Source organism: Dendropsophus ebraccatus, chromosome 11 (genome assembly GCF_027789765.1).
Source record: "Dendropsophus ebraccatus isolate aDenEbr1 chromosome 11, aDenEbr1.pat, whole genome shotgun sequence".
Lineage (NCBI taxonomy): Eukaryota > Metazoa > Chordata > Amphibia > Anura > Hylidae > Dendropsophus > Dendropsophus ebraccatus.
The window spans coordinates 97,861,610-97,874,499 of NC_091464.1; the positions used below are offsets into that span (position 1 = coordinate 97,861,610).

Sequence of the window (12,890 nt, forward strand, 5' to 3'; positions counted from 1 at the left end):
ATTACCGTATCTGTACAGTTATATATAGATGTGTATACAATGTATTACCGTATCTGTACAGTTATATAGATGTGTATACAATGTATTACCGTATCTGTACAGTTATATATAGATGTGTATACAATGTATTACCGTATATGTACAGTTATATAGATGTGTATACAATGTATTACCGTATCTGTACAGTTATATAGATGTGTGTATACAATGTATTACCGTATATGTAGTTATATAGATGTGTATACAATGTATTACCGTATCTGTACAGTTATATAGATGTGTATACAATGTATTACCGTATATGTACAGTATATAGATGTGTGTATACAATGTATTACCGTATCTGTACAGTTATATAGATGTGTATACAATGTATTACCGTATCTGTACAGTATATAGATGTGTGTATACAATGTATTACCGTATCTGTACAGTTATATAGATGTGTATACAATGTATTACCGTATCTGTACAGTTATATATAGATGTGTATACAATGTATTACCGTATATGTACAGTTATATAGATGTGTATACAATGTATTACCGTATCTGTACAGTTATATAGATGTGTGTATACAATGTATTACCGTATATGTAGTTATATAGATGTGTATACAATGTATTACCGTATCTGTACAGTTATATAGATGTGTATACAATGTATTACCGTATATGTACAGTATATAGATGTGTGTATACAATGTATTACCGTATCTGTACAGTATATAGATGTGTATATACAATGTATTACCGTATCTGTACAGTTATATAGATGTGTATACAATGTATTACCGTATCTGTACAGTATATAGATGTGTGTATACAATGTATTACCGTATCTGTACAGTTATATAGATGTGTATACAATGTATTACCGTATCTGTACAGTTATATATAGATGTGTATACAATGTATTACCGTATATGTACAGTTATATAGATGTGTATACAATGTATTACCGTATCTGTACAGTTATATAGATGTGTGTATACAATGTATTACCGTATATGTAGTTATATAGATGTGTATACAATGTATTACCGTATCTGTACAGTTATATAGATGTGTATACAATGTATTACCGTATATGTACAGTATATAGATGTGTGTATACAATGTATTACCGTATCTGTACAGTTATATAGATGTGTATACAACGTATTACCGTATCTGTACAGTTATATAGATGTGTATACAATGTATTACCGTATATGTACAGTTATATAGATGTGTATACAATGTATTACCGTATCTGTACAGTATATAGATGTGTCTATACAATGTATTACCGTATCTGTACAGTTATATAGATGTGTATACAATGTATTACCGTATCTGTACAGTTATATAGATGTGTATACAATGTATTACCATATCTGTACAGTTATATAGATGTGTATACAGTGTATTACCGTATCTGTACAGTTATATAGATGTGTATACAGTGTATTACCGTATCTGTAGTTATATAGATGTGTCTATACAATGTATTACCGTATCTGTACAGTTATATAGATGTGTATACAATGTATTACCATATCTGTACAGTTATATAGATGTGTATACAGTGTATTACCGTATCTGTACAGTTATATAGATGTGTATACAGTGTATTACCGTATCTGTAGTTATATAGATGTGTCTATACAATGTATTACCGTATCTGTACAGTTATATAGATGTGTATACAATGTATTACCGTATCTGTACAGTTATATAGATGTGTATACAATGTATTACCGTATCTGTAGTTATATAGATGTGTCTATACAATGTATTACCATATCTGTGCGGTTCTGCCACACTGGTAGCTGATAGAAATCCAGGAAGTGAAGAATAATGGCCTCTGTACCAATTCACATTGTCTCCTGCTCCTGCTGCTTAGGAGACAAATCTTCCAGGCCTGTGTCTCACATTATGTGTGTTTGCCGAGCACAGGCTGATGATGCCTGTGATGCCTCTACCTGGAGTTCCCCTTTAAAGGAGTAGTTCACAAAAAAAAAAACACTTTCAAATCAACTCCTGCCAGAGATTTGTCATTTATTTCTATCAAAAATATCTACTGTCTTCCAGTACTTATCAGCTGCTGTATGTCCTGCATGAAGTGGTGTATTCTCTCTGACATAGTGCTCTATGCTGCCAACTCTGTCCCACGTCAGGAACTGTCCAGAAAATCCCCATAGAAAACCTCTCCTGCTCTGGACAGTTCCTGACATGGACAGAGGTGGCAGCAGAGAGCACTGCGTCAGACTGGAGAGAATACACCACTTCCTACAGGACATACAGCAGCTGATAAATACTGGAAGACTGGAGATTTTCTTTTAATAGAAGTAAATTACAAATCTCTATAACTTTCTGACACCAGCTGATTGGAAATTGTTTTTTATTTTTGTGGTTAACACCACATTTAACATAGGGCTGCCAGCTAGATTGGGAGAGAACCCCTGTAAGGCAGCGTGGTGGTCGGTCACCTCTTGTGGATGGCGATCTGGCGCTGCTGTCGGTCATTCTTAGCGACGATTTTTCCCTTCACGGATCGGGCCAGGAAGCCTTCCTCGATCCCCACCAGCTCGGCCACACGTTTCATGGACACGGGGAGCTTCTCCCAGAGGCAGAAGAACTGATACCAGTCAATGGCCGCCCACTCCTCGTACACAGGGGTGACCTGTAACAACACAGAGGATCAGCAATGCGAAGGGACGGGGGCGACCAGGGTCACATGATCACTCACCAGGTACAGGATGTGCAGGTCGTTCTCCAGGACAAAACCCTTCATGGCCCTCTGGAGATCAGCAAATATCCCCAGAGCCTCGGAGGGTGACAGCGAGGACGAGAGGGTGGCCGAGCCCAGCTTGGTGGGGCGGTAAACCTCGGCTGCCGAGACAAGATGTAAGAGACATTACATGACTGAGCCCCAGTTATTGGGGTAACCATGTCAGGGGGGTCATGGCAGTCTTTACCTTTTTGTCCATCTCGCTCCTCCTCCATCATCTGTATGAACTCGTTCCTCAGCAGCCACTCCACACAGGCCTCTATGGCCCCCTGGTCGCTCCGCTCCGGACCCCCGGCCTCCTCCCTCAGGCTCGCGGCCAACAAGGTACAAGAGGCGTAAACCCGCACATCATCAGGCGTGTCTGCCACGCCGCCAACTATGATCTGTAACACAAACCACAATGACCAAAGTTATTACCAGACGGGGGTCCCAGCGTGCCCACCTTCTGGGATCTATAGCCCCCCACTCACACCCACACGGGTCCTTATAATAGGTCCGGTCTGACCATACAGGGGTGCGGTCTCGGGTCCGACCATGCAGGGGTCCGGTCTTAAATAATTTAGGAGGGCCAATCTGGGTTTTCTTAGTTTAAGGGGTCTGGTCTGTAATCTGAATAATTTATATAATGTTATGGTGGGGTCTGAATGCCGGGAACCCCATTAATCACAGGAACATGTATGGGAGTACCGCGCCCGCCGGATGTATGGGGGGGGGTTGGTGTGTCCTCCGCCCGCCGGATGTATGGGGGGGTTGCTGTGCCCCGCGCCGCCCACCGGATGTATGGGGGGGGGGGGTTGGTGTGTCCTCCGCCCGCCGGATGTATGGGGGGGTTGCTGTGCCCCGCGTCGCCCACCGGATGTATGGGGGGGGGGGGGGGGGGGGGTTGGTGTGTCCTCCGCCCGCCGGATGTATGGGGGGGGGTTGGTGTGTCCTCCGCCCGCCGGATGTATGGGGGGGTTGCTGTACCCCGCGCCGCCCACCGGATGTATGGGGGGGGGGGTTGGTGTGTCCTCCGCCCGCCGGATGTATGGGGGGGGTTGGTGTGTCCTCCGCCCGCCGGATGTATGGGGGGGGGTTGGTGTGCCCCGCGCCGCCCACCGGATGTATGGGGGGGGTTGGTGTGTCCTCCGCCCGCCGGATGTATGGGGGGGGGGGGGGGGGGGGGGGGGGGGTTGGTGTGTCCTCCGCCCGCCGGATGTATGGGGGGGGGTTGGTGTGTCCCGCGCCCGCCGGATGTATCGGGAAGGGAAGGGGGGGCTCCTCACCTCCAGGATAGCCCGGATCATGCTCCCGGTGACCCCGGACCCCTCTCTCCGCTGCAGGCAGCTCTGGACCGGCTTCAGGCCCCCCTGCAATAAGCTAATCCCCTTGGATCGCTCCACTGGTTTGCAGACGAGGATGCTCTCCCCTGCGGAGGACAGAGAAGAAGCCAGACATGGCAGATACCAGAGAGCAGTAGAACATTATATGGCAGCCATGCTCTTACCCTCAGTGTCCACCCCCTTGCGTCCGGCTCTCCCCGCCATCTGTTTATAGGTCAGGATATCCAGGAGTCGGCCATTGAACAGCGGGGTCCTGATGATGACCCGTCGGGCGGGGAGGTTGACTCCAGATGACAGGGTGGAGGTGGCAGCGAGGACACGGACGATCCCCTGACGGAAGGCGCCTTCTATCACATCGCGCTCATCAAAGGTCAGTCCTGCGGGATATGAGGGGCGCAGGGGGTGATAATACATTCAGCACAGAGGAGCGGATACTGGTAACAGATAACGGACAGTACCGGCATGATGGAACGCCACCCCCCACGGAACCGTGCGACCAAGAATGGTGTCAAGTCCCGCCGGACACCGCCTCAGCTGTCCCACCACGTCCTGTATGCCATCCTTGTCCAGGACCACTGGAGGGACGCCCGGCTCCGACCTGCCACCTGGGGAGACATAGAACGCACAAAGCAGCAACAGTGCAAAGTATTATTACCGTACACTCAGCCCATTCTATAGAGAGCTCAGAGCGATCGCTGAAGGGTCACAACCCCCGACCACAGCAACAGAGCCATACTGACACCTAGTGGATGATAGATACAGTGGAGCCGTACTGACACCTAGTGGATGATGTGTGGATAACAGGTACAGTGGAGCCGTACTGACACCTAGTGGATGATGTGTGGATAACAGGTACAGTGGAGCCGTACTGACACCTAGTGGATGATGTGTGGATGACAGATACGGGGGGTGGGGGGGATGGAAATCAGACTCAATGACTGAATACGCAGAGGCGTATGGACCAATCAGGAAGTGAGAATGACAGAGCTGTGCAGGAGGACAGTGACAGAAACCTTTCTATACAGCAGTGTGTATAGCTGAGTGTAAAAGCAGGCACATTATAGCAGTAATGGAAGAGGGTGGAAAACACAAGGACTGACAGAGACTGCAGGGAGCAGGAAGGAATGAGCAGTACAGATGTGGGCACATACATGCAGCACTCTCTGTCCGGGGAGAGAGGGGTTACAGCTATGAAGAGTCCTGTCCCCTGATGTAGGCCCAAGCCTGAAGTCACATACATTCTTAAAGGACAAGTGCCATGAAAAACTTTTTCCCAGTAATTGAAGCACATTACAAAGTTATATAACTCTGTAATATGCTTCAATCACCTATCTGCCCCCTTCCCTATCTTTTCCCCCCTCCACCCCCCACCAGGAAGTGTCCTGACTCACACAGACCTGATTACTGTCGTCACCGTCACCAGGCAGCTCCTTCTTGTGAGGAGTCATCAGCAGGAGGGCTGCTCTAGCTCCTGTTACACCAGCCCCCCCCCTCCCCCTCCTTGTCAGGTGACTCTGCTTGCTCAGCTTATCTTCTCTAGTGACATGACTCCTTCACTGTCCACGGCAGCAGGAGAGGGTATGAGGGGAGGGGAGAGCTGCCTATGTGCCGGAGTCAGTCGGAGGGAAGATAAGCATGACATGACAAGAGTGATGGCTTGCAGTTGTTCAGCCAATGGGAGCTGAGCAAGCTGAGTCACCTGACAAGGCAGGGGAGGGGGGAGGCTGGTGTAACAGGAGGAGCTGAGAGAAGAGCTTGGTGACGGTGTCGACAGTAATCAGGTCTGTGTGAGATAGGACACTTCCTGCTGGGGGGTGGAGGGGGGAAAAGACAGGGAAGGGAGGCAGATAGGTGATTGAAGCACATTACAGAGTTATATATCTTTGTAATGTGTTTCAATTACTTGGAAAAAGTTTTTCATGGCACTTGTCCTATATATATATATATATATATATATATATATATATATATAAAGATCACGGACCCCCCAGCAGCTGCCCCCCTACAGGCCGTGTTCACACCACAAACCAATACACTAGAGCTCTGAGCACCATGTAATGTGTCCGCCCCCCGGCCCATCCTTACCGGCCATCTCTTGCGCTGCCCGCTGATACAGGTTGTAGAACTCCCGAGCGATGGTGTCCGCCAACTTCTCACACCAGTTCTTGGAAGGACAGAAGATGAGGATGGAATGTCCGCCCCGCACCGTCTCATAGCACAGGCTGACTATGTGATCATCATCGCCCTGCGGAGGAACAGACAGGTCAATGCCTCATCTAAAGCCCCCCCCCCAGAGACCAGAATATCCCCCCCCACGGAGGCCGGACCCCACCCTTATTACATCACCGCCCCCGCAGACCTGTATTATTACACCCCCTCTCCCCCGCAGACCTGTATTATTACACCCCCTCTCCCCCGCAGAGCTGTATTATTACACCCCCTCTCCCCCGCAGAGCTGTATTATTACACCCCCTTCTCCCCTGCAGAGCTGTATTACTACACCCCCTCTCCCCCGCAGAGCTGTATTACATCACCGCCCCCGCAGAGCTGTATTATTACATCACCGCCCCCGCAGAGCCGTATTATTACATCACCGCCCCCGCAGAGCCGTATTATTACATCACCGCCCCCGCAGAGCCGTATTATTACATCACCGCCCCCGCAGAGCTGTATTATTACATCACCGCCCCCGCAGAGCCGTATTATTACATCACCCCCCCCCGCAGAGCTGTATTATTACATCACCGCCCCCGCAGAGCTGTATTATTACACCCCCTCTCCCCCGCAGAGCTGTATTATTACATCACCGCCCCCGCAGAGCCGTATTATTACATCACCGCCCCCGCAGAGCTGTATTATTACATCACCGCCCCCGCAGAGCCGTATTATTACATCACCGCCCCCGCAGAGCTGTATTATTACACCCCCTCTCCCCCGCAGAGCTGTATTATTACATCACCGCCCCCGCAGAGCCGTATTATTACATCACCGCCCCCGCAGAGCTGTATTATTACATCACCGCCCCCGCAGAGCCGTATTATTACATCACCGCCCCCGCAGAGCCGTATTATTACATCACCGCCCCCGCAGAGCTGTATTATTACATCACCGCCCCCGCAGAGCCGTATTATTACATCACCGCCCCCGCAGAGCTGTATTATTACATCACCGCCCCCGCAGAGCCGTATTATTACATCACCGCCCCCGCAGAACTGTATTATTACATCACCGCCCCCGCAGAGCTGTATTATTACATCACCGCCCCCGCAGAACTGTATTACACCCCCCCCCCCCCCTGCACAGCTAATCTCACCTTCACATGACTGAGCGGCTGTATTTCTCGCACCGGGGTCATGGAGGAGTCGTATATGGTTTTGCTGATCTTGATCTGCTCCTGGAGGGGCACCGGCCGGTAGTCTGTGTGGTAGAGCTCCGCCTGGAGCCAGGATGCCAGCAGACTCAGGTTGGGCAGGGTGGCACTCATACCCACGATCTGCACATCTGTACACCCGCCTACCGGGTCCTTCCTCCTGTATAAGGTAACCTCATGTTGTCAGTGATTCTTGGGATCTATGGGGGGGCCATGGAGGCAGAACACGGGGGGGGGGGGGGGGGGTCACTACTCACCCGTCCGCTATCTTCTGAGTCACATACTGGATCTTGGTCAGGAGAAGCTCAAGGAGATAACCGCGGTGAGAGTCCCCCAACATGTGCAGCTCGTCCACCACCATCATACCTGCCGAGAGGACCCCAACACCAGTCATCAGTGCACGAGGGGCACCCCACCACCCGTCATCAGTGCACGAGGGGCACCCCACCACCCGTCATCAGTGCACGAGGGGCACCCCACCACCCGTCATCAGTGCACGAGGGGCACCCCACCACCCGTCATCAGTGCACGAGGGGCACCCCACCACCCGTCATCAGTGCACGAGGGGCACCCCACCACCCGTCATCAGTGCACGAGGGGCACCCCAACACCCGTCATCAGTGCACGAGGGGCACCCCAACACCCGTCATCAGTGCACGAGGGGCACCCCAACACCCGTCATCAGTGCACGAGGGGCACCCCAACACCCGTCATCACATGAGGGGACCCAGAGCTCAGGCCGCACCCAGCACATTGATCCTGTCCTCCTCGATCAGCCGGTTCACCAGTCCATTTGCTTTCTCAATGGTGCAGACAGCAACATCCAGAGAGGTGAATCCGCCGGCTGGCGCAGAGCTGCCCATGTACCCACCGACCCGGACCCCCACCTCCTGGAACAGGTTCTGAAAAAGAAGACAACACAATGGGGAAAAGAGGTGGTCAGCGACTACAGACCAGGGATGAGAGCGGCACTGTCAGCCAATATACAGGGGAGGCAGCCTCCCTCCAGGGGCCCGGTGTAGCCCCGCACCTCCCTCCCTCCAGGGGCCCGGTGTAGCCCCGCACCTCCCTCCCTCCAGGGACCCGGTGTAGCCCCGCACCTCCCTCCCTCCCTCCAGGGGCCCGATGTTGCCCTGCACCTCCCTCCCTCCCTCCAGGGGCCCGATGTAGCCCCGCACCTCCCTCCCTCCAGGGGCCCGATGTAGCCCCGCACCTCCCTCCCTCCGGGGGCCCGGTGTAGCCCCGCACCTCCCTCCAGGGGCCCGGTGTAGCCCCCGCACCTCTCTCCCTCCAGGGGCCCGGTGTACCCCCCTCACCTCCCTCCCTTCAGGGGCCCGGTGTAGCCCCCCACCTCCCTCCCTCCAGGGGCCCGGTGTAGCCCCCCACCTCCCTCCCTCTAGGGGCCCGGTGTAGCCCCCGCACCTCTCCCCCTCCAGGGGCCCGGTGTAGCCCCGCACCTCTCCCCCTCCAGGGGCCCGGTGTAGCCCCGCACCTCCCTCTCTCCCTCCAGGGGCCCGGTGTAGCCCCCGCACCTCCCTCCCTCCAGGGGCCCGGTGTAGCCCCGCACCTCCCTCCCTCCAGGGGCCCGGTGTAGCCCCGCACCTCCCTCCCTCCAGGGGCCCGGTGTAGCCCCCGCACCTCCCTCCCTCCAGGAGCCCGGTGCAGCCCCCGCATCTCTCTCCCTCCAGGGGCCCGGTGTAGCCCCGCACCTCCCTCCCTCCAGGGGCCCGGTGTAGCCCCGCACCTCCCTCCCTCCAGGGACCCGGTGTAGCCCCGCACCTCCCTCCCTCCAGGGACCCGGTGTAGCCCCGCACCTCCCTCCCTCCAGGGGCCGGGTGTAGCCCCCGCACCTCCCTCCCTCCAGGGGCCGGGTGTAGCCCCCGCACCTCCCTCCCTTCAGGGGCCCGGTGTAGCCCCGCACCTCCTTCCCTCCCTCCAGGGGCCCGGTGTAGCCCCGCACCTCCTTCCCTCCCTCCAGGGGCCCGGTGTAGCCCCCGCACCTCTCTCCCTCCAGGGGCCCGGTGTAGCCCCCGCACCTCCCTCCCTCCAGGGGCCCGGTGTAGCCCCGCACCTACCTCCCTCCCTCCCTCCAGGGGCCCGGTGTAGCCCCGCACCTACCTCCCTCCCTCCAGGGGCCCGGTGTAGCCCCGCACCTACCTCCCTCCCTCCAGGGGCCCGGTGTAGCCCCGCACCTCCTGCTCGTTAGGGCCACACTAAAATGTTACCTGCAGGTAAAATGTCTTCTCTTTGGCGACAGAGACGAAGGGCAGGATGAAGATGGCTTTCCTACGGGTCTCCAGGACTCTCTTGAGGATCAGCAGTTCAGCCACCAGCGTCTTTCCGGCACTTGTAGGAGCTGAGGACAGAGGTCGGGTCAGTGGGAGGGATGGGGTCACAGCAGACTAGGTGCCCTCCCCCATAATACCAGGAATCCTTATACACTCACAATAAGAGACGGTAAGCGGGGGCGGACTGCACTTACCAGAATACACCAGGTTCTTGCCCTCCAGGACCCGGCCCTGCATCAGACACTCCGCCTGCCACTCGAACATCTGCCGCACCCCCAGGCCAGCGTACCTGTCCAGGACGGCACGGGGGAGACCCCAGCTCTCCAGCAGCAGCTTGTCCTCCAGACCAGCTGGCATCGCCATGTGGAGGCCCGATCCTGCGGGGACAACAGAGACGCAATGAGGTTAGTGGATCAGAAGGAGGGGACACGCTGACCTCTGACCCCCACCCCCAGACCACGAGGAGGGGACACGCTGACCTCTGACCCCCACCCCCAGAGCACAAGGAGTGGATGATACATGTAATACGAATGGGTGTGTAATTGCGCCTGATGTGGTGGCTCCTCAGCTCACTCACCGGTGACAGACAGGCTGGCGTCCAGCAGTGACCGCTCCAGACCAGACGGGGGCGCCAGCACAGAGACGGACAGGTTGGTGCTCGGCTGCTGTTGGTTCCGCTTCTCCAGGATGGAGGCCTGGTGCGCTGGGCTGAACAGGATGTAATCCTTGCTGGGATCTGCAGCCTCTCTGGCGCCACCTGTATCTCTGCTGCGCAGTCTGGGTGATGTCCTGGTGGGCAGTGGTCGGGGCTGGCGGGGGGCTCTCTTAGAGGGACTGGATGAGTCCTCAGACCCCGGGCTAGACAGGGAGCGTGGACGGATGCGTTTGCGGCCGCTGTGCGGCCCCAGAACTCCTTTCACGCTGGATGCCGCCATGTTGGGATCAGTTTCCTTAGCCGAAAATCCTCCAAACAAGATGGCGGTCAGGTCGGGTTTAGTGCCCGGAAATTTGAGCGGCTTCTGCATCCTGTGACTTATTATCACCTAAACGCTTGGAGAACAGAGACTAATAAGCCCCGCCTCCAGCAGGTGATGTCATAATGTCAGAGCGTGGAGGTGGGGGGACGCCGGACCTGAGGAGGAAACAAGACCCAATGAGACTAGCATGCCCCCCCTACCACCACACCTCCCAGCATGCCCCCCCCCCTACCACTACACCTCCCAGCATGCCTCCCCACCTACCACTACCCCTCCCAGCATGCCTCCCCACCTACCACTACACCTCCCAGCATGCCCCCCCCCCTACCACTACCCCTCCCAGCATGCCCCCCCCCTACCACTACCCCTCCCAGCATGCCTCCCCACCTACCACTACCCCTCCCAGCATGCCTCCCCCCCCCACTACCCCTCCCAGCATGCCTCCCCCCCCCACTACCCCTCCCAGCATGCCTCCCCCCCCACTACCCCTCCCAGCATGCCTCCCCCCCCACTACCCCTCCCAGCATGCCTCCCCCCCCCACTACCCCTCCCAGCATGCCTCCCCCCCCCCCACTACCCCTCCCAGCATGCCTACCCCCCCCACTACCCCTCCCAGCATGCCTCCCCCCCCCCCCACTACCCCTCCCAGCATGCCTCCCCCCCCCCCACTACCCCTCCCAGCATGCCTCCCCCCCCCCCACTACCCCTCCCAGCATGCCTCCCCCCCCCCCACTACCCCTCCCAGCATGCCTCCCCCCCCCACTACCCCTCCCAGCATGCCTCCCCCCCCCCACTACCCCTCCCAGCATGCCTCCCCCCCCCCACTACCCCTCCCAGCATGCCTCCCCACCTACCACTACACCTCCCAGCATGCCCCCCCCCTACCACTACCCCTCCCAGCATGCCCCCCCCCTACCACTACCCCTCCCAGCATGCCTCCCCACCTACCACTACCCCTCCCAGCATGCCTCCCCCCCCCACTACCCCTCCCAGCATGCCTCCCCCCCCCACTACCCCTCCCAGCATGCCTCCCCCCCCCACTACCCCTCCCAGCATGCCTCCCCCCCCACTACCCCTCCCAGCATGCCTCCCCCCCCACTACCCCTCCCAGCATGCCTCCCCCCCCCCCACTACCCCTCCCAGCATGCCTACCCCCCCCACTACCCCTCCCAGCATGCCTCCCCCCCCCCACTACCCCTCCCAGCATGCCTCCCCCCCCCCCACTACCCCTCCCAGCATGCCTCCCCCCCCCCACTACCCCCCCCCGCCTGCCCCCCCCCCCCCCCACTACCCCTCCCAGCATGCCTCCCCCCCCCCACTACCCCTCCCAGCATGCCTCCCCCCCCCCACTACCCCTCCCAGCATGCCTCCCCCCCCCCACTACCCCTCCCAGCATGCCTCCCCCCCCCACTACCCCTCCCCGCATGCCTCCCCCCCCACTACCCCTCCCAGCATGCCTCCCCCCCTACCACTACCCCTCCCAGCATGCCTCCCCACCTACCACTACCCCTCCCAGCATGCCTCCCCACCTACCACTACCCCTCCCAGCATGCCTCCCCCCCCCACTACCCCTCCCAGCATGCCTCCCCCCCCACTACCCCTCCCAGCATGCCTCCCCCCCCCACTACCCCTCCCAGCATGCCCCCCCTACCACTACCCCTCCCAGCATGCCTCCCCCCCCCACTACCCCTCCCAGCATGCCTCCCCCCCCACTACCCCTCCCAGCATGCCCCCCCCCCACTACCCCTCCCAGCATGCCTCCCCCCCCCCACTACCCCTCCCAGCATGCCTCCCCCCCCCCACTACCCCTCCCAGCATGCCTCCCCCCCCCCTACCCCTCCCAGCATGCCTCCCCCCCCCACTACCCCTCCCAGCATGACTCCCCCCCCCCACTACCCCTCCCAGCATGACTCCCCCCCCCCACTACCCCTCCCAGCATGACTCCCCCCCCCACTACCCCTCCCAGAATGACTCCCCCCCTCACCACTACCCCTCCCAGCATGCCTCCCCCCCCACTACCCCTCCCAGCATGCCTCCCCCCCCACTACCCCTCCCAGCATGACTCCGCCCCTACCACTACACCTCCCAGCATGCCCCGCGCCCGTGATTGTACAGCAGCCACAGAGCTAGTTATAAAAGAGGAGCCGTCACGTGACAG

At 56.8% G+C, this 12,890-nt stretch overlaps 1 protein-coding gene across 2 annotated transcripts in view; it reads right to left on the bottom strand.

Moving 5' to 3' along the window:
- POLQ (DNA polymerase theta) overlaps window positions 1–12,890 on the bottom strand; it is a 32,428-nt gene that overhangs the window by 19,265 nt on the left and 273 nt on the right. The window contains exons 1-14 of one of the 2 annotated variants that reach the window (XM_069944692.1): window positions 12,815–12,884; window positions 10,333–10,887; window positions 9,950–10,132; window positions 9,693–9,823; window positions 8,213–8,369; window positions 7,725–7,833; window positions 7,411–7,627; window positions 6,183–6,342; window positions 4,556–4,702; window positions 4,262–4,474; window positions 4,041–4,183; window positions 2,963–3,158; window positions 2,734–2,876; window positions 2,474–2,667 (exon numbers count right to left, since the gene is read on the bottom strand). In XM_069944692.1, the coding sequence (XP_069800793.1) occupies window positions 2,474–2,667; window positions 2,734–2,876; window positions 2,963–3,158; window positions 4,041–4,183; window positions 4,262–4,474; window positions 4,556–4,702; window positions 6,183–6,342; window positions 7,411–7,627; window positions 7,725–7,833; window positions 8,213–8,369; window positions 9,693–9,823; window positions 9,950–10,132; window positions 10,333–10,780 (2,441 nt within the window). In that variant the 5' untranslated portion in view covers window positions 10,781–10,887; window positions 12,815–12,884. Of the gene's footprint in view, window positions 1–2,473; window positions 2,668–2,733; window positions 2,877–2,962; window positions 3,159–4,040; window positions 4,184–4,261; window positions 4,475–4,555; window positions 4,703–6,182; window positions 6,343–7,410; window positions 7,628–7,724; window positions 7,834–8,212; window positions 8,370–9,692; window positions 9,824–9,949; window positions 10,133–10,332; window positions 10,888–12,814; window positions 12,885–12,890 lie in introns of those variants that run through there. The other variant, XM_069944691.1, reaches the window with a different exon arrangement.